Below are 25,017 nucleotides of genomic sequence, written 5' to 3'. Positions count from 1 at the left end.
GTTTATGATAGGTTTTTATTCATTTGTATGCCCTTATACCTTCCCTGCTAAAAAAATAATATAATAACCTCCTGTAAAGAAACTATTTGAAGTATTTTTGCCACTGGTTGCTTTGCTGTGGACGAATAAGTCTATTTTCCACAACAGTGAAGTATTTTTTCCGACTGATTACCTCTGGCGTACGTGCTCTTTAACAATACACAGGATTCCTTGTTCTTGTCATGAACAGTCCAAGGTTTTGAAGTGGAATGTTGGACGGGTAAAAGTGCCGTAAACAATTTTCTTTCGCTATTTTTCCGAAGGCCTGAACTAGTGTGGAAGAAGAACGCAAGCACACCATACACAAATTGTTCAAACAATGTAATATGTCTTGGGGCCATTTTGCAGTGTACATACATGTACATGTCGTGTACATAACGTTTCATCATTCCAGTATGGCGTGCATTCTTGACATTAAATAATAAAAAGAAGAGATATCTCTATTAGGATTAGAGATATCTTTGTTTCGGATGCACAAAGTTAACATTTAATCCCTGTAATAGAGATACGTATCTCTAGTTTTAATAGAGATATCTCTACTAGTGTATATTAGAGATATCTCCATTTTTAATAGAGATATCTCTATTTCCTAGCCGGATTAATAGAGATATCTCTATTGCTAATAATTGATATATCTATTGGCAATAGAGATATCTCTATTAGCTATAGAGATACATGTTTCTCTATTATTAATAGAGATATCTCTACTAGTAACAGAGATATCTCCATTATTGATAGAGACATCTCTATTTCCTTGATTAATTCTTCAATTGAATATTTGGCGTTATACAGGAATGTCCAGTTCTTTAATTGAATTATAGAAAAGCTACGAAAAAAATAAGCATTTACACTGTGAAGTTTTACCTCAAAATGTATTTCCAATATTATATTAAAGGTGACTCGTGAGTCGTGACTCGGACTCGACCTGCATCACTCGGGACTCGGACTCAGGAGAGGTGACTCGGACTCGGACTTGAGGTTTGGTGACTCGAATACAAGTCTACTGCCACATAGTTGCTGTACACGTCGGTAAAGTAGTTTCTACTTCAGTTTTGATAAGCCAATCATTAATTTTCAATGAACTATAGCTAATTAAAGCTCACTGTAGCTTTTTTATAATTTATTTTCCAGGATAATGGCTGACAAGACACAGTTTCGCCTCGTTCCAGTTAAAGTAATTTTTCCGCCTGGTTGGCGACGGGCCACAAGGAAAGAAGTCGAATTGTCTAAAGATGTGGTGACCAGCATACTTGGGACATGGACCATAGCTAAACTACAAGATGGCTGGAAAATTGACGGATCAGGCTACGGAAACAAGATCAAGAAATACTCTACGAACGAAGAGATTTCAGAGCAGATTGCTATCAAAGTTCGGGAGCAAGTCAAAGAGATTAATGTTATCCGCACTTTTCAGGTGGTCCCTCCCGGCTGGCGATGGGCCACGAAGGAGGAGGTCGAGAAGATGAAAGCGGAAGTAGTTCAGCTGCTGAGTACGTGGAGCATTGCAAAGTTTTGGGGTGGTTGGAAAATTGATGGTTCTGGATATGGGAATAAAATCCAAAGGTTATGTCCGAACCAAGAGATTACAGAGGTAGTCATCGTGCGACCGGAAGAGATTGAACCAGACGAAAAGCGATATTTGGATCTGCACGAAACCTGTGACAAAGGGCACAGCATGCATCATTTTCACGGCAGGCCTCCGCGAAAAGATCTGAAGACCAGGTACAGCGCCACCTGCCGTGTGTGCAGCAAGGAAGCTCTTGAGAACCAGCCTTACTTCATGCACTGCTACAAGTGCGAGTATGACGTGTGTACGGCCTGTGCCAAGCTCGAAGTACACTTCGATCAGATAGAGCAGACGAAGTGTACGAGCATGCATGCCATGAAGATCCACCGCGGTTATCTGAGGAAGTATGAGCCGGTAGCCTGTGACGAGTGCGGGGAGGAAAAGTCTCTGGAAAAGGCACCATATTTTTTTCACTGCTTAAAGTGCAGTGAAAGTAAGTGTATCACCTGCTCCCGTCACGATCTCTTCGTGAAGCACCAATTTGCCCAGTTTATTGACACGGATGATAATTTCGTGCAAGTAGCGCTGGAGCATAACGAGGAGAGGATGAGGAATGAGCTTCACCTCTACATGACGCCTTGGGACTCAGAAGAGAGTGCACCTGCATACGTCAGAGAAGTCAAGTGCATCAAGTTGGATGTCCGGGACAAGACGGTGACTTACGATGACGGTATTGAACACCAAGTACAAAATACTTACGAAAAGTATGACAGCTGGAAGGAATTTGTTCTCCGGTTGGTTCCGATGGCGAAAACAGCCCACGTCCGTGTAGAATATTACAACACGCATATTAACAAGAGTGGCTACCCAGTCTACAAGAGCAGCTCCAGCGGTGACGCCTACTGCGGAAGACCTTTCATTGGATACGAGAAGAAATGCACGGAGGAGGAGCAATGTGACCACTGCCAACACTTCACGAAAAAGGTCAAAGCAGAGCCAAAGCATCATTGGTGGAGCGGATTGGTGAGCTTTTTCAGTGGTGTCTTGGACAGCATCCCAGTCGTCGGTCACATCAAAGGTGCCGTAGAGTATGCATTAGGATATAAGGAGGCTGCGATGAAGTCGTTCGAGGCAGCGACTCGAACTACCGTGGTAATGGGTGCTGGCGTTGCAGGCTTCTGTGTTGGAGGGCCTGCAGGGGCAGTGGGTGCAGGCATCGGGGCAGGGCTTGTGTTTGACGCCGCTGAGAGTGGGGTTGACTCCGCTATCCACGGGGAGTGGAGACCGCACGGATCTATGAAGGAATTCACGCATATTGTTCAGGGGGACGCGACATGGTGGGATTACGCATCGCTGGGGATGGACACCGTTTTCGACGGGCTTGGCGGAGCTGACGGGGCGGCCATCTTTAAGGGCGCCATCAAAGAGGGAACGGAGAAGGGAATGGCCGGAGAGATAGAACGAGACTTCGACAAGAAAGCTGCTGAGGACGTTGCCGAGAAGGGTGGAAGGTCGGAAGTATCGGGAGGCACGGAACGGCCCATCCCAGAGTTTCCCCCTGACAAGCGTGTCGACTATCATCTCCGAGAACATCACTGGACCCCGCGAGGAACTGGCTTAGACGAGGCGGATCCGATGTTTCGAGAAATCTACGAGGAGCTTGAGCGCCTGCCGAAGGATGACCTTGAAGTCAGATACGGCAACAAGGAGGACTGGGTCGGAGACTTGGAGCCCTGGTGGCGGCATTATGACAATACCGCAAGTCTCAAGAATCAGAGGATTAGGGACGTTCGCTCGGATGTGCATTATAAGAAATCACAAGTAAAGAACTGTGAAATCAGAGGGACACCACTGAAAAACGTGCAGAAGGGCATGCCGATGGCGGAGCGAAGAAATGTGGACCACGCCTTGGAGTGCCAACTGCACGTGAAAATCAACAACAGCACCGTGACCAACGAATTCTCAAAGCAGACGATAGAAAGTGCTAGCGTGGTCCTCAAGAAGTGGCAGAACAGCGAAGCGAATCTGTGGGTGGTCAACGCGGAAATGAACATCTGGAAACGAGACGCAACTAACTCACTCATGAGGAGGGAGCTACGGGACGGAACGTTTTTGAAGGGGAAAGACGCATACAAAAAGGCTCTCGTGCACCATGGGTTCACGGAAAAACAAGCGGATAAAGTCGTATCAAAAATACAAAAGGCGCTTGCCGACCTGTCAACAAGCGCCAAGACCGAGCTTAATTCTGATGGTCAAAAGCTCGTTCGGAAGTTTGTAATACGGGCAAGGGGGGAACTTCTACTTCCTCTAAACTGATTTTTCTCTCTTCTCGGCTGAGATGTGGTGCTTACTTCACACCCTTTCGAAAATTATTTCGAAGTTAACATTAGAATGTCCCCAACTGGATAAGTGTACATTTATACCATCTTGGCTCTATATGATGGATCCCCGAGGGAGGCCAACATCAAATTGATGTTCCTTTGAAACTTCACCTGAAATTGAAACACAGTTTTTCCTGTTTCTTGGATATCTTGCGAACCAATTCGGAGCAAGGCTTTTAATATGGAAGGTATGACAAAGCCGACTGACAAAATATTGCATGATCGATGGTATAGATCCAACATAACAAGAAAGACTGCGTTCTTCTTCACCAACGGTCGTTCCATCACCCTACATGTAGCATCAAGTCGTCGGTCAACCGGACCCTAGTACAGAGCCTTCGACGTCTGCGACCAAGACAACCTCAAGCAAGAACTCAAGTACATACAGGCGTCACTACAACAGAACGGCTACAAACCCAACCGCATCAAGATCAGCAAATAACCTGACCAACGGGTCTCCTCTACCAGCCTCTCATCATCTCCAACGCATCCTCCGACAAGCCGGTGTCAAGTTGTACCACTCGTCTGGTAACAAGCCCCAAGGCAACCTCCTGAAGGACAAGCATGACTTCTCCTCAAGTCTAAATCGGGAAAACTGCATGGTCGGAACCTTCCCACTAGGCTCACAAGGAACACAGAGCACATGGACGACGAGGAGATTTTAACAAATCGGCCATTGTCGGACATTCTCACATCAACGACAACAAGTGATTGGGATGCGGCTGACCTCATCGCCCGTTCCAGTTCTGGCATCCAAGACGTATACGAGAAGCCATCGAGATCCGCAAAGCACAACACAGTTCCACAAGATATCGGGTTTCACCTTAAACAGACATCTGGCTATTAGATATTAGATATGGGCCTATAATTCTTAAGAATATTAGGGTCCATGATCTGCTTGTTTATGATGGGTTTCACTATAGCATCTTTCAAAGAATCTGGAAAGATACCTGTAGCAAAGAATACATTGACAATGTTAACCAAGGCTTGAATGAAAAGGTTTGAATTTTCTATGAGGAGCCACATTGGAATATAGGATCAAGCAGACACAATTTGTTGGAGCACTTGTTGAGCACACGAGCCATTTCCTCACGAGAAACAGGCTTCAGCTCGTGACGCTCAGTGGCATCAGCACTCTCGACATTCTCAAACCCTTCCATAACATCCGACTCGCTTTCCTAATTACAAACAATTAGTTCTGGAAAAGGAAGATACGCGAAGCAATCGAAATCAGGACACAAGAGCCATCCCTTAATAGAGACACTGGATTTGACCTGCCAGCCATCTACGATGACCTGCTGGTTGTGATTGGCCAAAAGGTGGTCATGTGACCGGAGTGGTTTAATTCACTACGCTGAATGAAGATGTCATGATGACATCGAAAGCTACGTCGCTGCAATATTTTTGATTCCAAAAAGGTATCGAAATATTTCTTACAAACAACCTGTTGATCGTTCAATACACAGGAGTCAATGCCAGATTGAAGAATTTGTGGGCCAGATTCCATCTCAAGATTTTGTCTGATTTTCTGTATTTTCTTCAACCAAAAAAGGTAGCAAAACAATTTGCCAATTGAGGACAGAACCACAAGCTGGAAGTGATTTTATGGTGTTATATTAAGCAATGAGTTGAGAGTACCAATTTTTTTTTTTTAACTGTTGGCAGAAAAGAGCTTGTCATGGAAATATCTACGTTTTTGCGACAACTTAAGTTCTTGAACGGATTTTCTAAAAAATAAATAAAGGATTAAAAAATAATTAAACAAAAATATCACCTTCTATTCAATTCCAATAACAAAATCATTTGAATCTTGTGTGCATTGTTGTAACATGCAACTATGCGTGAAAACAAGTTGAGCTGAATGTCCATTGCAAGTTTCCTTTAATTTGTTTAGTGGAAAATTTGAAACCACCAACCCAGCAAGGTTGTATGTCCGAATCTTTTGACAATAAAACTGGGCTTTTGATTTGTCAAAGTATGGAGATTTTTTTTTTTCAAAGAAAAATCAAATCCGAGAAGTTGTCTTTTGCTTCAACGCTGATGCTAACGCGCTGTCGAGTGAACTAGTTTTCTCGCGTGAGTGGATCGCGCTATACCGATGACTTTGTCAGGACAGGCGTGAATGTGAGAGAAATCAATCTACAATATCGCCTTGAGCCAAGACTAGTGGAAAGCTTGAGAAGTGTCACTGAGAATAATTTTTGGATCAAAATTACATTCGGATCGTTCGATAAGAACGTTGGTTTTAGTATTTTAGAATATTTTGCTCTTGTACTATTCAGTCTTGTTAGTTTTAATGAAAAAAAAAATATATTATTTGCAATGGTTGTTATTGATATATACCAAGTGATTTGCTAACTAATGGTTAAATAACGGTTACTTTTAAATGATATTCTTCACAATGCCAAGCATCGTTTGTTGTTGTTAAAATAATTTGTCTACAATTTTAAATTTTCTGGCTATTTGATCTTCATTTTTCTCTGATATCAATGCGGCCTGCGGTCCGTATTGTCTACCTGCGTTTAATATAGTCAGTTATATGCACTTGGCGTTGTGGGGTTTTCTGGAATTGATCACACTTGTGGATTTTAGTTCGTCGCATTATTGGAGTGAAATTTATGTACTTAATTTATTCTTTTCAGTAATTGTGTAGTTTTTTCTTTATGTAGACGATTTATTAATCATGTAGTCAGTGCGAATTTATACGTGGTGTCTGGCGATAATATAGCTCGATAGAGTTTTTCAACATGAACATTTTTATGTAAACATATTTCAGTAATTTCATAATCTGGTGCCTGGGGTAATGTACATTGTAACTTGCGAGTTATTCCACCCAAAATATTATTGATCACATTTTATGTGGATTATATTTCTTGATATCATTGGGGAATATTGATGTATTGAATACAATATACAGGGTGAGTAAAAAAAAACCCAAACGAAACCCAAATGTCGGGACCATTGTTTTAGTGAAGTTTCTTTCAGCACTTTCAAAATCTAGGATATGAAAGCCCAATTCATAAGCTTTCTGTTTGTGCAAGAATTATTCAAATCACGCATGTTCTTTTCAAGTTACGGAGTTTTAAACACAACCACCGTTTTGAAGCTCTGTCTACGGATCACAAGAAAGGTGTGTGTTCTTTCAGCAAAACGAAAACAATTCACACACATCCTTGTGTGATTCGTTTTCGTTTTGCTGAAAGAGCACTGAACTTTTTTTGTGATCCGTGGACAGAACCTTAAAGCGGTGGTTGTGTTTAAAACTCCGTAACTTGGAAAGTACATGAGTGATTTGAATAATTCTTGTGCTAAAAGAAGGCTTATGAATTGGGCTTTCATATCCTAGATTTTGAAAGTGCTACATGCAGAACTTTACTTTTAAAAAAATGGTCCCGATATTTGGGTTTCGGGGTTTTTTTTACTCACCCTGAATTGAAATGTTATTTAAATATTTTTTTCAATAATGTATGTTATAATTTATGTAGACGGACGATTTAATATATGCATATTGATAAAATTTTTGATGTATCTGGTGCCTGATGGTGATGTAGCCCGGCAGTTTTTGAACGAACATTATTCTACAAATTGAAATGTTTTTGTGCATTTCAGTTTAGGTTTTGTTCAGAGAACACTTTGAGCCCAGTCGCGGAGTACATGAACTTTTGATTGCAAGGGAACGTTCGATGTTGGGATTTGGACTTTTAGCAAATTTCCTTTCTGGTAATGTTCAATTATATATACTTTTAATGAAAACATGAAATGGTTAATGTGTTTATGCTGGTATACATTTCAATTAACGCAGTGATTGTGTAACTAACGATTGGCTAGAATAGTGGTTATTTTAACGACAGCTCCAAACATCGTTTATGGCTCATAATATCTAATGTGATCGTGGGGCTTTTAGTCCATCGTGACAACCTGTATAATTGTAGCCACCGTATTAATTTTAAACCTGTTTATTGTTGATGTACCCTAACGTGGCGCGGCCCCTAACGTGGCGCACTTTGATTTTTTTACCTGTAGCGCTATAGCTAGAGCAAAAGTTTTGACTGAAATTTCACAGAAAGTGAGATTTCATCAAGATAAACACTCCCGTTCATAAATCGCGAGTTTCTTTACCCCGTTACGAAGTTAGAAGGCAAATTTATTTTGGCGTGATTTTCCAATTTTATTTTGAAGTGCAAAGTGAACCCTTTAAAAATGCCCCGAAAAATTAGAAAATAAGTTTCTGATAAACTTCTGGTTGGGTATGTAAGTAGAGATATTAATGGTTTATCAGAATTTATCAACTTTAAAGAAATTCTTAAATGTTCATTTGGAACGTTCAGAGATGTATTCAAGTGTGCCACGTTAGGAAACTCGGCTAATTTTATGCCCAATTTCCGGACGCCACCGTTTTTGAATTTCGGATTAAATTTCATGACACCGAAATTGTTCACAGAGGTTAAATAGCACGCATTAATAAGATAATAGTACCAGTATTTCACTGCATGAATTTGAGGTTTGTCAACAAAGAGGTTTGGCAACACTATACGAGGAAAGTCGGGTAAACGTCGAAGTGCGCCACGTTAGGGAACACCACTATGTATACTCGATTTGTTGAGACTATCTCTAGTCACACATATTGTAATAATTTCCAAACTGTTTACTCTCTGTTATTTTCTTTAAAAAAAAGTGATTGTCAACAAAGATAAATGCAGCACAGAAAATCAAGAAGCTGTCATGGTAAAAAAACTACAGAAATTGTTGTCTTTGTCTTAAATCAGTTGTCTTTACTCTATCTATGACGTCATCACACAGTCAAGTTCTCCTTTGCTTTCCTACAGTTCCTGGATTACACTTTAAAATACATTGAAATATTTCTACATCCAATTTTTCATTTAACATATAAACCTAAGTGAACTTAAAACATGCATGACCTAATAAAAAAAATAAGGAAAAACCACGTAGTACACATTTTCAAATCCATGTAGTTTGTGTACTCAAGCCTTAGGCCAAAAAAAGTCTCCAGTTGCTGGTATGGAGCTTGCCCAAAAAGTGGTGCGGCGCCGGACGCGGCTTTTTTTTTTTACCCGTCTTTTTTGCTTCAAATGTCGGCTGATGACTGCAAATGGTGCCCGACTAAACTTAGTGCAAATATATGGGAGTCCGGAGAGGCCACATAAAGCTTATTCTCGATCATAACCCATCTAAAAACACGTTAAAATTGTGCAGCAGCAGGATTCCAGTCAAACCAGTAAGTTTGGCGGTTTTGAGACATCATTCTTATATTGAAAAAAAAAAACGTTTTCATTTTGCCGACGCGCATGGCTACGGCGACGTGCGCGCATACCAGAAACCGGAGACTTTGTTTTTTGGCCTTAGGTCTACAGTCACAAAATAAGTAAACGAAATATTTTACACACAAAAATGGGATTATAATGCCTCAATAATACATTTGCAAGTAGTCGAACCAAACTTGTCGCGTATTAATATTATAGAATGGCAATAAATCCTTCGAAAATAAACATTCTCATGTCTGAATTCACTATGTAAAACAACATCATCATTTCCTTCCACATAAATAAGAAATTTCCATCATATGTATAGGCCTATTCGAGGCACAAGTGTGCTGAGCTCATTATTTTGTTTTGGTCATGTGAGGGCGCTGTTTTTCTTAAGTTTTTCTTTAAAGTGAACAATGTAATTCGGAAAATGCATATATTTTTGTGAAAATTTTGAGCAGGGGATCAAGTCAGTCCTAGCTTATGCACATACTATCTACCATATATAATGACAAAATAATTATTCGCAAAAAGTCTAAATCCGAACTCAACTCAGCCCAAGAATTCCGAAAATTGATTATTTTGTCACTTTTAAAGGGAATATACATCATTTGCTTTTGCTGTAATTTTCAGAAATGGATGGAATTGGGGGGTTGGAAATATATAGCAAATATAGTAACACTGACTTTTTTGAGGTTTTGGGTTCGAAAATGCTATAAAAACCAAGAAAAACAATCATTTTCCTGTAGTCTGGTTCCCTGACTCCATTTAAGAAGAAACAGAGCAGTTTACATATATTGGGGAATTGTAAGGTCAGGGAACCAGTCTAGCTGGCTTGTACCCGTTCATAGGTGTGTAATCGATTGCAAACAAGTGCGATGGTCAACTGGGGCCAGTATTTGAAAAAAGCCAGTTTTTTCCAACGCTGATCGGCCGATCAGCGTTGGAAATTGATACAAAAATACCACTTTTCTTGAAAATGACAGTATACCAGGTGCCATGATTTTACAGGATGCTTTACACTGTCATTCACTAACAGTCCAGCAAGGTATTTCAAAATGATTTGGTAGTTTTATTTTTTGATGTTTGCAAATGTTGTATTTTCCCTTTAAATGCTAAATACAAAACAACCCTTTTGTGCTTCGATTTATATTATGCTGATAATACTTAGCTTGTGGTATCTCTCACACTCACACACACCCTAGAAAAAAATCCTGGCGACGCACATGCGGCAATGCCAATCATTAATCATTTTTTTAAAAAGGTACTAAGATTTTTTGTATAAAAGTTATAGAATGCCTTCTGGGCTCGCTTAACTCGCGCCCTCAATAAAATCAGGGAGGTTATGATATTGAGGGCGCTACAACAAACAGCTCCAGACGTACATGCTGTACACGTGCATGATGTGTTTGTGATGAAACCTGGCTTCAAAAGTAGGCTAATTTGTTACAGGATTTATTCATTTTAACTTTAATTAGAGTTCTGGGAGACATCGTATCAGTTACATAATGCAGCACGACGACGTAAGTATTTTCTATTGTGTATGTCTTGAAATGAAAGAGTGGTCATTCAATGTCAAATGAATCATGGAGGAATAAAAACACACACTTAGGTGCCCAATTTCCGGACAAAATGCCAACCATCCCTACTGCTACTACTCCCTAGACTGACAATATTAAGAATTTGAGAAGCGCAAGGGAAAGAATGTTGCAACCTTACGCCACCTTTTTCTTCAAAAATCATCTCAATGAAGGTCAGTAATTGCAAAAATGTTGAAAAGGCATGGATCTGGGGCAAACATTTCCAATTTTGTCATGTTCTCTTGACTTTCCGCTGAAGAAGATTCTTATTTTTTTGTGATAAAAACAACAAAATGAAAATGTTGGATAAGCGCGATGTGACTGGACTTTTGATGGACTTGACTAGGTGTTATGTCCATGATACAGCCATCGTAACTTCACATGTTTGTGGAAGTTTTATCATATTTTTTTTATGGAGAACATCATCATCAAATATTATTTATATTAAATTATTATGCTTCCAGTGGTAATCAGCATTTTGTATGCTTTTGTAAAAAGTACCCAGATGACTGCAATATTACATTGGTAAAAGTACCCGGATGAAGACAATATTATTTTTTGATATTGTCCTCATCGGAGCATTTTAACAAATTCACTGGTTCCCGCACAATCAAACGGGTAGAAACTCACTCATGTCAACCAATCAACAGAGCGTAGTGCGAGTTACTGTCACACGCGGACGCAGTTAACGCGCAGCAGGGTTTGCCTGCACTGTTATCAATGGCAGCTTCGAGAGGCGCGAAATTTGATTCAGTAAGCGAAGAATATTCATTGAAATTTGAGAAATTAACAGAGTGTCCTGAAATTTATTTCAGCCTGATATAAACAATAATAATATTGGATAACTTTTTTTTCAGGGATACAAGAATATTAAGACAAGATACATGTAAGTTTTGCGGTAGCACCATGTGAATAAATCTCTTTTGTGAGTATGTGTGGTTCTGAAAAGAACCGGAGGGACTCAACGTTTCGAACAGTATGCTCTGCTCGTCGTCAGGAGAATGAGGGATTCCAACGATGATGCGATGTTATAAGGATCTCCGGTTTCTTTTCAGAACCACACATACTCACAAAAGAGATTTATTCACATGGTGCTACCGCAAACTTATCTTGTCTTAGTATCTTTCCACCATGCAAACCTTCAAATCTCATCTGACAAGAATATTATTTCACTCGTTATTAACAATATTGCACTCGTCATCGACTCGTGCAGTATTATTAAAGCTGGTGAAATATAGTCTTGTATCCGCCTCAAAGCCATCCAATATTTTATAACTACCATTGGATTTGGTGAACAGTATTTTATGAGTAAATGTATCAATCATCATTTTTTTCCCTGTGTATCGCAGGTGATATGGAGCATCATCAATACAACATTCTGTTCTTACAAGGTCAACGCTAAGACGCATCAGTTCTGTCGGAATGAGTATAACTTAACAGGCCTCTGCAACAGATCCTCCTGCCCTCTGGCTAACAGCCAGTATGCAACAATCAGGGAGGAAAATGGTAAATCATTTTTCTCTTTTTTGAGAATATTGCAGACACCCAAAATCAAAAAAGAATCAAATTTGGCAAGATTACCATATGCGAAGTTCACTAATTTTCCTCTGTATTGACTAACAAGCCCCCAGATAGCAATTTCATGTCATCAAAGTCAATTTGAGCAGTGAGAAAATACAAGCATTTTCTTAGAAAACACTTAGAATTTTTCAGTCCACTCTCATAGGGTTTGTACACAGAGTGTTGAGTGAACTTCGTATATGGAAATCTTTCCTAAAATGTATTGAAATAAAGCAAACGAGTTGAAAATTTATCAAGAGAGAAAATATAGAATTTGCTATGAATTATTTTATTTTCAGGTGTGTGTTTCTTGTACATGAAGACCATCGAGCGGGCGGCCTTCCCAGCCAGGATGTGGGAGAAAGTCAAGCTGTCTCGGAACTACGAGAAAGCCCTGGAGCAGATCAACACACACCTCATCTACTGGCCCGGCTTCATCAAGCACAAATGCAAGCAACGCTTCACTAAGATCACCCAGTATCTGATCCGCATGCGCAAACTCACACTGAAGAGACAGTGAGTTGGTTGTTTCTTTAATTGGAATTTTTTGTTGTTGAAAAATCCCTTAACCCAAACCTTCCCAACTCCATCAAAATCCATCCCCCCATTTTGGTGGATTTTGGGGGGCTTGGCCCTGCAGGCCTGATTTGACTAAATATTGATGGAGTATGATGGACTTGGGCCTGCAGGCCTAAAGCAAAGCCTGCATTGGAAGCAGTTTGATTGATGGATTTTGGCGGACTTGGTCCAGTACTCAGTAAAAGACAGTAGGGGGTTAGGGTTAAAGGGGCACTTTCAAGAGAATGCACCCTTTTTGGGTGTGAAAATATGTTTACCATGAAATAAAATTTAGTTGGATAGATCATTAAAAAGTTGAAAGAAGGATATTTACCCAACATGTCGTAGGGCTGTGCGTCTGTACAAGGGACCCAAGTACCCGACCGTTAATGCCTCGAACCTGTTCTAGATTATGGGATCAGGTACCCATAACCAACTTTACAAATTATTTAGTTACTTCTCCAACAATGAAACAGAAAGGTCTTGGAAGTAATTTGTGGGGAATTTTCAAAATGAAAACCAGGCCACATGGGAAATCAAAACGTATTTATGTTTATGACGTTCGCGAAAGCTGCAGTTTACACCGTAAAGCTATAAAGCTCACTGTACACACTTGTATCTTGCTGTATTGATGCGCCGATGCGGTAGTACTATCGTGCGGACCTTTGTAAACAGTCTCAACAGCAACTTCCAGGATTTGAATTTTGGCAGGTTGGCATTGGGTTTCTTTAACCGTTACCCAGGTACCCATGATTTTTTTCAATCGGGTAGCTGGTTCTTGTACTACCCGTAAATGCACACCCCTAACATATTGAGGTATTTTTGCTTCAAATATTCCACAGGAAAAAGTTGGTGCCACTCAATCGCAAAGTTGAACGGAGGGAGAAACGTCGTGAGGACAAGGCCCTCATAGCTGCACGCCTGGACAACGCCATCGAGAAGGAACTTCTGGATAGGCTAAAGAAGGGAACAGTGAGTCCATTCAAATGTCAGAGAGGGATGACGGAGTCCCTGTTTAGACCATTATCATGTTGCGGCCATCTTGATTTGTTTCCATTCAAATCAACGTAACCAAAGCGAGGCTGGAAGGAAAAATAGTCTGGCTCCTTTTTTCCACAAAAAACATTGTCATCCAGTACTGTTATTAGATACAGGGAACATGACTGAAATGGTGGCCGCATGATAAAGGTCCATAGTGATGTTCCCTAATGAGGCGCACGTCAAGGTTTCCCCCGACTTTCCTCATGCAGTGTTGGCAAACTTCTTTCTTGACAAACTTCAAATTCATTCAGTTAAATACTGGTTCGTTTACCTTAATAATGCTTGCTGTTGAACCTTTGTGAACAATTTCATTGTCATGAAATTTAGTCCGGAATTCAAAAACAGTGGCGTTCGGAAATTGGGCTCAAATTCGGCCGAGTGCTCCCTAACGTGGCGCACTTAAACAAATCTGGGAAAAATCCCAACTTAATAACAGTAAAGAATTTCTTTAAAGTTGATAAATTCTGATAAACCATTATTATCTCCACCCACCTACCCAACTACAAGTTTTTCAGAAACTTAAACAAAACACACAAATGGGAAATTTGTTAGGGGAAAGATCAAGTGTTTTTCATGAAGACTGGCATTTTTAAAAACACCCTCATATCCTCGAACTTGATGAATCACATTGACTTTATTAAACAATGTTCTGATGAGCGTTTACATTTCTTTTTTTCTCCCCAAAAGTACGGTGACATTTACATTTCTTTTTTCTCCCCAAAAGTACGGTGACATCTACAACTTCCCCGTTACCGCCTTCGACAGAGCGTTAGATGATCAGGAGGAGAATGAGGATGAGGAGGAACGAGAAGAAGAAGCAGAAGAGGAGGTAAAAAATCAAGTGTAAAATAAATTTAAAATTTGCTTTGACCATTATTCACTGGCTGTAGTTAAAATGGTAAAAAAATTGTTCATGAAAATGTGGCAACACATTTGGTTCTTTTCACGATTGCCTGGGCTGTATCTATGGCCTGAATGATGCGTTAAGAATGGTTCTTTTACCGTGTGTTAAAGACCGATTGCCAAAATACTTGGCAATGGAAAGTGGCTTAAGCCCGGTTCATACTTCACGCGAAGGCGAATGCGAAGCGAATTTGACGTCATGAAACATTCGCTGCGAAATTCGGCCGAGTTGAAATATGTTCAACTTTTACGAATTCGCAGCGTGAATACTTGCCATGACGTCACAAATTCGCGTTCGCGTTCGCTTTCGCACCGAATACAAACCGGGCTTTCAGCCTATTCCCACAGATGACTGTGTATACTGCTGACTTAGCCAAATAACGCTGAAGCGGCTACCAAAACTTTGGCCAACGTTGTTCACTTTAGTAAGCACGAGCAACCACATCGCTTTCTTCCAGTGTTGGAGGAAGCAGTCCATAGGCTGTATGTAAAGTCCTTGCAACTTTTGCAACCAACTTTACAAATTGCTGGGTTTGTGAATATTCGGCAATTTGCCAGGACAGTCCACGAAAGTCTCTCGACTTCTTTCCAGTGGGGTCCCTTAGTAGAAGATGTGGAAGGAAATTACGGTTTTAGTGATCAGAGGAAAACCCCAGAATGATATTTTAGGGAAACCACCGCAGAATCAGGTAGGGACTGAAAACCTGATACGCATATAAAGTTCCGAGGTGATGTCATGAAGTTGGACCCACATACCCAGATGTCTTTGTTCTCATCGGTTTTTGCGATGTATTTTCTTTCCAAGGAGGAAGAAGAAGAAGTGGAGTACGTAGCCGAGGAAGATTTCGAGGAGAGTGATCTGAGTGATTTTGAGGTGAGCAACATGTGTTTTTCTTTCAGATAAACAAGATGTGTTATAAACTTGTTTGCAGATTTGGACTTCTGGTGTCCGACATTGTCTTGCTGACTTAGGTTGAAATGCTCGCCAGGGTTCAAAACAGTAGTAACAGGGCAAAATAAGCTCCGTTTGCACGAAACAAGTGTGAAACGATGCGGGGTTGAATGTGGGGTTGGAAAATTTTAAAAACTCAACCCAGGGCGGCATTGGGTTCGCCCAGGGTTGAGTACAACCCCGGGTTGAGAGACTCTAGTTTGAAAAGCCCCCCCCCCACACCATCCAAACCCCACCCACTCCCACAGTGCAATAATAAATGCAAACCTCACCGATGGTAACATCGTGTCTCATCTTTCGCAGGACATGGACAGATTGCGAGCGGAGGGGGCCAACGAAAGCGACGAGGACAGCTCATCGGAAGACGACGATGAAAAAACCAAGAAAATGCTTCGGCGGAAGCGGGCACATGTTGAAATCGAGTATGAGCAGGAAACGGACCAGCCGTCGACGTCCAAACAGAAAGTCAAAGCAAGATGATCGTGCCCCCCACTCTTTTGTTCCTTGACTCCGCCCTTTTTGATTCTTTTCTGAACTTTGCAACCATGATGAGTGGTATAGCACTACTTGTCTCTCTTGCATGTTTTTTGTTGGACTGCTTTCGAGATGGCATTTGGCAACTTTTACCGGTCCTTAAAGCTATAGTCCATCATTTGCAGCTATCCGAAAAGTAGCTGGCGTAATTATTGTTGAAAAACATACTTGGTTGAAAGATAGTAAGGGGACTAAACTCCCTGTGAAATTATTCTTTCTGGCAAGCTGTCATTTTGAAGTAATCAAGGAAAGAAGGCCTTTCCAACGGTGCTTCTTAAGACGCACCGTAGGAAAATTTAAAGTAGTAGTTCGTTTTGTTATTCGGCGAAGCGCACGCAAGCATTGGCACGACGCACACGCACCCCCGGTTGCTATAATTCGTCGGATCAGTGCGCGACATCGTGTAGCTGCATTCGGCTCAGCGAGAACGTGTCTCGGATGCTGAATTCAGGCGCAATTCAAAACATGATTCAGCAACTTTTGATTTGAAATTGAGATGAAGCTGAAGCTGAGCTGAAACTTTATCAGGTTAGTTGTTCAGTACCCTTCTTTAGATTTTGAGCACTTTTGTTGCCTCAACAAACAAAATGCACAAATTACAAATGATGGACTATAACTTTAATTCATCTTGTTAAATGCGTTGTGCCCACATTTGTTTACATGTATTTCAACAGTATAGGTGGTACATTACAGTAACATATGTGGGTACATATTCTGCCAATGAAACCTTGCAAATGGTCACACTTTTATCAAAGCTTAAATCTTCCAAACTGTTCTCTAAAAATTTTCTTTCTCGAAACAGAGAATTTCATCGACTCAAACCTCCCATGGCACCATATATGATTAATATGATTGTGTTTTGCTGTTTCGTCAAGATTGTTTTGAGGCAATTGAGGGAACAATTTAATTATTTGTTTTAGACAACAAACTCTCCCGAAATATGATAATAATTGCATTTCTGGTAAAACATTGTTGACCTCTGACTTACAAGATTTACTATAAATAAATTTATCGCAATGTCGGTAAATCTCTCTAAACACAAGAACATGTTTTTGTCAGTTTAATTTGTCAAAGTTTCTATATTTTGTAACTTGACATGAAATTCTGTTACTGTATATAGAGTCAAAATTTTGCACGAGGGACTCAGAAGCTGATGATGATCTCCCCAATGCTATTCTATGGAATATCCCCCTTGCACAGCAAGGGTCTATAATTATGCGAGCAGATTTGGCGATTAATTATGCAACTAGACTTTGCCTTGACCTCGAGATTCTGACCATTCAGCAGGCACCTTCTATCGGGTCTGCGGTAACCCATTTTGAAAAGCCAGTGTCGGGTTTTATTAAATCTCTATGCCAATTGTGTTACAAAAACATGGCATCCAAGTTGACCAATTAACAGCTGACGTCATGTGGACTCCCGTTGGCTGGTGGGCGGGGCCGGGGTTGCATAAATTTGCATGTTTAGAAATATGGGGGAGCGGGGATCTGTTGGACAACGGGTGATACTCAGTCTACCCCAATGCCTGGGGAAAAAAATTGATGTGGTAGGGTGGGATCAGTCATTTTCACACCTAAATTGCAAACTCAAGGAATGGATCTATTATGCAGTATCTGAGTTTTTTCTTTGGTAAATTGTGCTTGTACACGTGGTGCGGTTGTGGCACTCGACTGCAAAGAAGTAGTATATTGTCAAGAGAGGGCGCAATTTGTCATGAAAAAAATTGGCTACTTTTCTCCTCAAGGTTAAGCTCCCGGACGTCACTGTTCGATTTGCAAATACGTTGATGTTTAGTATACGAAAGTACCAGGCTATCCTATTGCATTTATCGTCTGCGCGCGAAGCAGAAAGGGAAAGTGACAAATATTGAACAAAAAAGTTGTTGAGTTTGTGCTGTTTTCTTCAAAGGAGAGTCTTGTTTTCAGGGAATTTTAGCGGCATATTATTTCTGCGATATATTTTTATCTCACGAGCTGAGAACTTTTTGATAGTGCGCCCTGTTTTATGTGAATACCTCAATTCAAGTTTGGTGCGAGTGTTGAGGATTTTTTTCACGGAGGCATCGATCATCACGACCATGGCAGCGGCCGACTGCTCGACGCTTACTGCCCCGTCCGTGTCCACGGAGCAACCGGTTGTTGAGATGGAGACGGATATTGCGAAGGTTGTGGTTGAAGAAACTACGATCATTGAAGAAGATGAAGACGAAGAAGGTATAGTGATAGCAGTAGGATAAACTAGGGACCTTTTCTCGAGGTGCCACTCAAGTTCCAATTCAAACAAAAACTGTTCCCCTCCCAAAAATTCTGAGCGGATTTGGGGGGGGGGGGGGGGGGGTAGCCCGACTGCGTCTGGCCGTACAGTACTATCGCAAGCTCTGTAGTACGGCCAGACGCCCGATGCTTCCACAGAGACTGAATTTTGTTGGCCGCCGATGTAGCGATTTTGCTACATCTTTCCATCGCAATTATCTTTTCATCCAGGACCCAAATTTCCAAAGTTAAGGCTCTTAGTCGTAGAGCAACTCATACCTTTTCGAAAAAAACGTTGTTTGGTCTCAATATTTTCATCCATCTGGCCACAAGACGAATTTCAGTCATCAGATTCCACAAATATCGTCCCCCATGCGATCCCCCATGCGATTTCAAAATGGCGGCCGCGCTGTAATGTATGCAATATGCAGGCGCGCCCCCGCAAACTCATGAATATGCATAACAGTCTGTGACGTATGACCTCGTGTTTTTGGACGTGCGTGCGGCGGGGCCGTACGTCCAAAAACACGAGGTCATACGTCACAGACTGTTTATGCATATTCATGAGTTTGCGGGGGCGCGCCTGCATATTGCATACATTACAGCGCGGCCGCCATTTTGAAATCGCATGGGGGATCGCATGGGGGACGATATTTGTGGAATCTGATGACTGAAATTCGTCTTGTGGCCAGATGGATGAAAATATTGAGACCAAACAACGTTTTTTCGAAAAGGTATGAGTTGCTCTACGACTACAAACCTTTACTTTGGAAATTTGGGTCCTGGATGAAAAGATAATCGCGATCGAAAGATGTAGCAAAATCGCTACATCGGCGGCCAACAAAATTCAGTCTCTGTGGAAGCATCGGGCGTCTGGCCGTACTACAGAGCTTGCGATAGTACTGTACGGCCAGACGCAGTCGGGCTAGGGGGGGGGGAACTTGGACCCAACTTATCGCCTTTTTTAACATTTGGACATGGTCTGGCGATAGTCGCCAGACCATGTCCAAATGTTAAAAAAGGCGATAAGTTGGGTCCAAGTTACTCGGACTGGGGGGGGGGGGGCAGGCCAACTGCAAGGGATGGGTGGGGGCTCTACTGCATTTTTTCCTAAACAATGTTTGTAGGCCTAATTCAGTAAAAAAAAAAAAAAGTAAGGTGTGTTACTTTCATGCTTGAGTTTTATTTGTCATTTTAAGCTTGTAATTTTTTGTAACAAAAGTCAAAGTGTTTTTATTTATGTTTATATTAACGAAGTGTTTATATTTACGTGAACCGGTGCCGCATTTTTTCCGAGGTTGTGCAGGCACTTCCTCCATGCTTTGCCCATGTGTACCTTTTCAATTTCAAGTACCGGTGTGCATGGTGTGCAACTGCAATATCTAACTAAATAACCATCCTGATCCGAGGAAATGTGTACGGATGAGGCATTGGACTGACCCCTGGCCCACTGAGTCTGACCTGAATTAGGACGCGGCCATGCACAACATTTTAAAAAAAAATCATTCTCCCTAAATTAAGAGTTTTCTTCCTTTATTGATAAATAATTTGAATCCTACATGTACATTTAAATGATTGCAGAACATTTCATCTTTTTTTTCTTATTCATTTTTTTTTTTTTTAAATAAAGGAAATAGAGTCTGAAATTACAATACATGTAGGTCTGATTTCCGTCTCCTGATGAATACGAAGTCTCAACATCAATGTAAGTGCAGGACCAGAATAAGATTTATCACAGTAAAATGTCTTAAGCCCCGAAAACATGCAATGTGCATATTCAGTGCCGTTCCTGTACAATAGCAAAAACAATCGAGGACCGATTCATTGTCAAACAATACACTGCCTTTTTGTATACTATAAAAGAAATTACATTAATTTTAGACACACCTTTCATGGTTATTATGAATGCCATACTTTGTTGAACAGGTTTTAGAAAAAAATGAAATATATGTAGGCCTACATGGCAACGTGCGCATGGCTGCCATTTTCCTATTCCTGAAATTTGAAAACTGTAGAGAAACTTTACGTTTATTCAAACGAGAGCCAATGTCTACCACGTTGCTGTATTGTTAAGACTGGTATCCACCAATTGAGTTGTCCCAGGCAACGGTACTGGGGGAGGTGGGGGTGGGGGGGACTGAGAATAGCTGTTGAATAATTTCAACAGATAGCTTTCTTTTGGTTTTTCAACAAAAGCAAAATTTGCTAATTGATGGGAAAATTTGCTAATTGATGGGAAAATTTGCTCAACTTTGACATAAAACTATGACATTTCTCACTTATTGAATTACCTGTCCAAAGTTGCATACACATACAAAATGTATGTACCCACAATGACATGACCCTAATTTGTCCGATATTGCCATATTTGTACTGCATCATCTAGGTATGTAATGGTGTACACGTAATGCCCCAAAAATATTCCCTGTACTGCTTTGCCATTTGACTCAGTTTCCTCTGCCGCACAACACTTGAAACAAGCTCGTTCCATTAAGTCGACGTCTCATCATCTAATTCCCTGGTTATAAAATTGAATGGCCTTTTTTTTTTTTATTGTCATTGCAAAATGAAGCGTTCACGATTTCAAGATAATAACAGCGGGGCTCTTCCCCTTGTTCAGTCGGGGCCGGCTTGTTGCGGCGTGATCCAGCGGACAAAAATTAACCCATGATGGATGGGTTTTGTGGTTACTGTAGCCTTTGATAATTTAATACTTAAATCCATCCATTACAATTCCCCCAAGTCGTGCAGTATGCTCGTGACATCAACTAGATCCATAATATGCTTGGTGATCAGATCCCTGATTAAAATGGCGCCGTTGTTGAACCCATTAAAATTTGAAGCAGATGCCCGCCTTTGATTACTCTGTTGAAGTTAACTCCGCACTAATGGGCCGTTTCTTTTCCAGTGGTTGGTGAAAGGACTCGAAATTGTTTTGAAGTTGATCGGTTGAAACTTTTAATGCACTTTCTGAAATTACAGCGAAATAATTGTAAGCATTTTCTGTCTACTCTTCTTGTTCTAATCTGTACAGTACTGAATCCTTCGACCCTCTTGAGTTTCTTCTGAAAGGTACTGGTAGAGTACATCATTTGTCATTTGTGAAATTTTTTTTAACAACAAAAGTGCTCAAAATCTAAAGAAGGGTGCTCAACACTGATGAAGTTTTAGCTCAATGGAAGCTGTATATTCCGAGACTACAATATTCTAGGATCTCGATTTCAATTCAAAAATTGCTGAGTCATGTTTTTTTATTAGGCCCAAAATCAACGTCTGGGATACGCAATTCAGCAGATTGCAGGGCTACATGTATGCGATGTCACGCACTGAACCGACAAATTATAGCAACCGCGCACACGTGTGCGTCGTGTCAACCCCTGCTTGCACCAGTCTCCGAATTAAAAACGAATTACTAACGAAAGTTTCCAAAAATGCATCTTTAGACGCATCGTTTGAAATGACCTTCTCTTATTGTCTTCTTCAAAATGACAGCATGCCAGAAAGAAAAAGCTGAACCGGGAGTTCAGTGCCATTACTATTTTTAAACCAAGTAAGCTTTTCAAGAATAATTTCGTCAGTTACTTTGTGGATAGCCGCAAATGATGTACTCTACCTTTAATGCTTGATCCTGTCTCTAGGAAAACAAGTCAGCGCAACAAGAGGCACATACTTTTAGCCAGGGGCTTCCACCCCCGCAAAAAAAAAAAGAAAAAAAAATCCATGCGCATTAACCAAGGAGAAACAACTATATTGATCTCATCTGTCCAATTTCCGAAATTTGTTGACATTGATTTTTTTCCCCCTTCTTGCTTTTCATCTTGAAAACCCTCGGATCACCCGTGGCGTCACTGCCAGTATTGTGTTCCGCGCAGCAGCTTTTGCATTTCATCCTATGCTGGGTTAGCCAAACACGCGCTATTTCAAGCGGACTTAACATTTAAAAAAATTCCCTCGGATCTGTTGCCTCGGGATATGATAAGAGTGAAGGGGGGGGGGGGGGGGGTTGGCATACAAAAAAAAAAGTCAGAGAAAAACAAACATGTTCTTGTTTGACTGCAGCGTACAAGATTCACTGTTGCTGATATTCTGTTGATTTAAGAACTGAAGGGTATTTGCCGAGCATTACTATCTTTTCTAGGAGGTAGCTCTGAAAGATCGTGTTTCTTTTTTTTCTCTTTTTTTTTTAAGATGACAGATAGGGAGATTCAGTTTGGATTCAGCTGCCTGAGTGTGGAGTACCCACAAATATTATTTCAAGTCAGAAATGCAAAGCCGGATGTTAACATTTCATGGGGTTGTCGTCAATACATGTATTGAATGAAAGCTTTGATGCATGTACCGGTATGCATACATTGTACATGTGTACGTATCCATGGATGCCATAAGGTTGTTTTGAAGAATTTTTTCTAAATTGCAAGTATTTTGCCTTACGTGATTTTGTTTTTTATATTGGGAATCAGTGTTGCATTTAGTTCAATCTGGCACGTGTTTATTGCAAGACCTTCAAATTATCCATTGTACAGGCCTGTTTAAGAAGTTTGTTTGAAACAGTGGCACTGTATTCTCATTGTTTGACTCGCATACATCAGGGGTGTGAAATCTCAGCTTTAAAGCTGATTGTCACTCACACCCTGGCCCTGATACATGCATTTTGCCTCAGACAATTAAAATGACTGATAGAAAGGATTGGTCTTGACAGTGGCATTGCTGTCTCAAAAATTGGTTCCCTACAAATGCTTTTTTTGGGGGGCACTTTTCCTGATAACTTGTGGCAATCTGCAAATCAATACACGCATTCAATTTTCTAGGAGCTTTATGTCCAATACCCGTATATATATATATATGCCGGACAAATTTCATAAATTACAGTGATCGCCCGTCGCGGAATTGGCGATCACAATACCAAGGGCGCGGAGCCCCCTCGCTAACCGGCACCTTGCGAGCGGGAAGTATCGTGAACAATTTGCCCGCCACCTTAGACGCGGAGATTGAGCAGCCTTTGTAACCGGAGCCAGCTTTTTGCAATCCGGCCTGATTGGAATGAGATTGTCGCAGGACGGTTATTGGCCGGTGGTCCGCCGGGGAATGGATTCCTTGGCCTCCCCAAGTCGTAGGGACGAGACAGGGATGAATCAACGCGTAGACACACACACACTTCTCGAAGAATCTTCTTTCGATGGATTCTATTGAGACTTTTGTTAATTGCTTTATTGCAAGCTGATGCTCTGATCAAAGTCTTTCAAATGTCAGCTTTGCATTGCAGCACAGTGAAGCAGAGTGTTTCAATGTCTCTATTTTGACAGAATTGATATTCATTATAATGCTCACATACTCTATTCCAGTGACAGTTTCAAGAGTGTTAATTATCAGGGTGTAGCACGCGCCATGGAAGGGAATCACGTGTATGGAACTACATTTTATGCAGGCATTCAAATCTTAGTGTGTGACAATGTGCAGTGCAAATTCAGTCCAAAAATGGTATGAATATCATGAATATAGTTAAAGGTAGAGTACATCATTTGCAGCTGTCCAAAAAGTATTCTGACAAAATTATTGTTGAAATGTATACTTGGTTTAAAGATAGTAATGGCAATATACTCCCTGTGAAATGATTCTTTCTGGCATGCTGTCATTTTGAAGAAAACAATAAGAGAAGGTCATTTCCAAAGATGCGTCTAAAGACGCATTTTTGGAAATTTTGGTAGTAGGTGATTTTTAATTGGGTGAAGCCGTGAATGAGTGTGCGCAAGCATTGACACGGCACACATGCGCGTGCCGTTGCAATTATTCGTCGGTTCAGTGTGTGACATTGCGTGTCCTGGATGCAATTCTGGGCGCAATTCAAAACATGACTTGGCAACTTTTGAATTGAAACAGAGATCCTAGAATGTTGTTTTCTCGGAATATACCGCATTCACTGAGGTAAAACTTCATCAGGTTAGTTGTTGAGCACCCTTCTTTAGATTTTGAGCACTTTTATTGCTTCAAATGAAAAAAGTGCAAAAAATGACAAGTGATGTAAAATCAACTACTTTTAGGGTTGTTTCTTGTGCCTTTGCTGCGTTAAATATGACATTATGCATTGCCTCGTTAGTTATTGGAAACCTCACGTGTACATAATGCAATTTGCCTCTTATTACTGCCAGACTAGTTGCACTTTTTGTATCGAATTGAAAATAAACAGAAACTAAAACTACTCAATCTACGTCTTGTCCCACCATGTGCAAATGTAGACCTGGAATATGCTGTGAGACAAGAGACCGGAGAGACATGATGACATCATGCTTTGTTTACTTGTTTGTGTGCGTTGGCCTCATAAGAAAGCTGAACATAAATTGAAATCAAAACATACCGTCTTGCACTCTTGCATGCATGCAGTTAAATCACTAAGCATTGAATAATGTTTTCATTGCCGTGTAGGCATGTTTCTCCCTGAACCCAAGCGT

The 25,017-nt window shown here is 40.8% G+C and overlaps 2 protein-coding genes across 3 annotated transcripts in view; both read left to right on the top strand.

Moving 5' to 3' along the window:
- The first annotated feature begins 10,540 nt into the window (after positions 1-10,540).
- Positions 10,541-16,430, top strand: LOC119720829 (protein MAK16 homolog). The gene is made up of 7 exons (XM_038190683.1): positions 10,541-10,714; positions 12,121-12,277; positions 12,631-12,847; positions 13,732-13,861; positions 14,655-14,759; positions 15,639-15,707; positions 16,089-16,430. Exons 1-7 carry the CDS (start codon positions 10,700-10,702, stop codon positions 16,263-16,265), a joined length of 870 nt encoding a protein of 289 aa, XP_038046611.1. The 5' UTR covers positions 10,541-10,699; the 3' UTR covers positions 16,266-16,430.
- Positions 16,431-18,112: 1,682 nt separating this feature from the next.
- The window catches only part of LOC119720591 (UPF0687 protein C20orf27 homolog), a 56,594-nt gene continuing 49,689 nt past the window's right edge, over positions 18,113-25,017 (top strand). The window contains exon 1 of one of the 2 annotated variants that reach the window (XM_038190323.1): positions 18,113-18,532. In XM_038190323.1, coding sequence (XP_038046251.1) covers positions 18,397-18,532 — 136 coding nt within the window. In that variant the 5' untranslated portion in view covers positions 18,113-18,396. The remainder of the gene's footprint in view (positions 18,533-25,017) is intronic. The other variant, XM_038190324.1, reaches the window with a different exon arrangement.

Source organism: Patiria miniata, unplaced genomic scaffold, assembly GCF_015706575.1.
Source record: "Patiria miniata isolate m_02_andy unplaced genomic scaffold, ASM1570657v1 HiC_scaffold_9, whole genome shotgun sequence".
Classification (NCBI taxonomy): domain Eukaryota; kingdom Metazoa; phylum Echinodermata; class Asteroidea; order Valvatida; family Asterinidae; genus Patiria; species Patiria miniata.
Note: the sequence above shows the minus strand (reverse complement) of the source record. Positions and strands in the feature narration are given on the sequence as shown.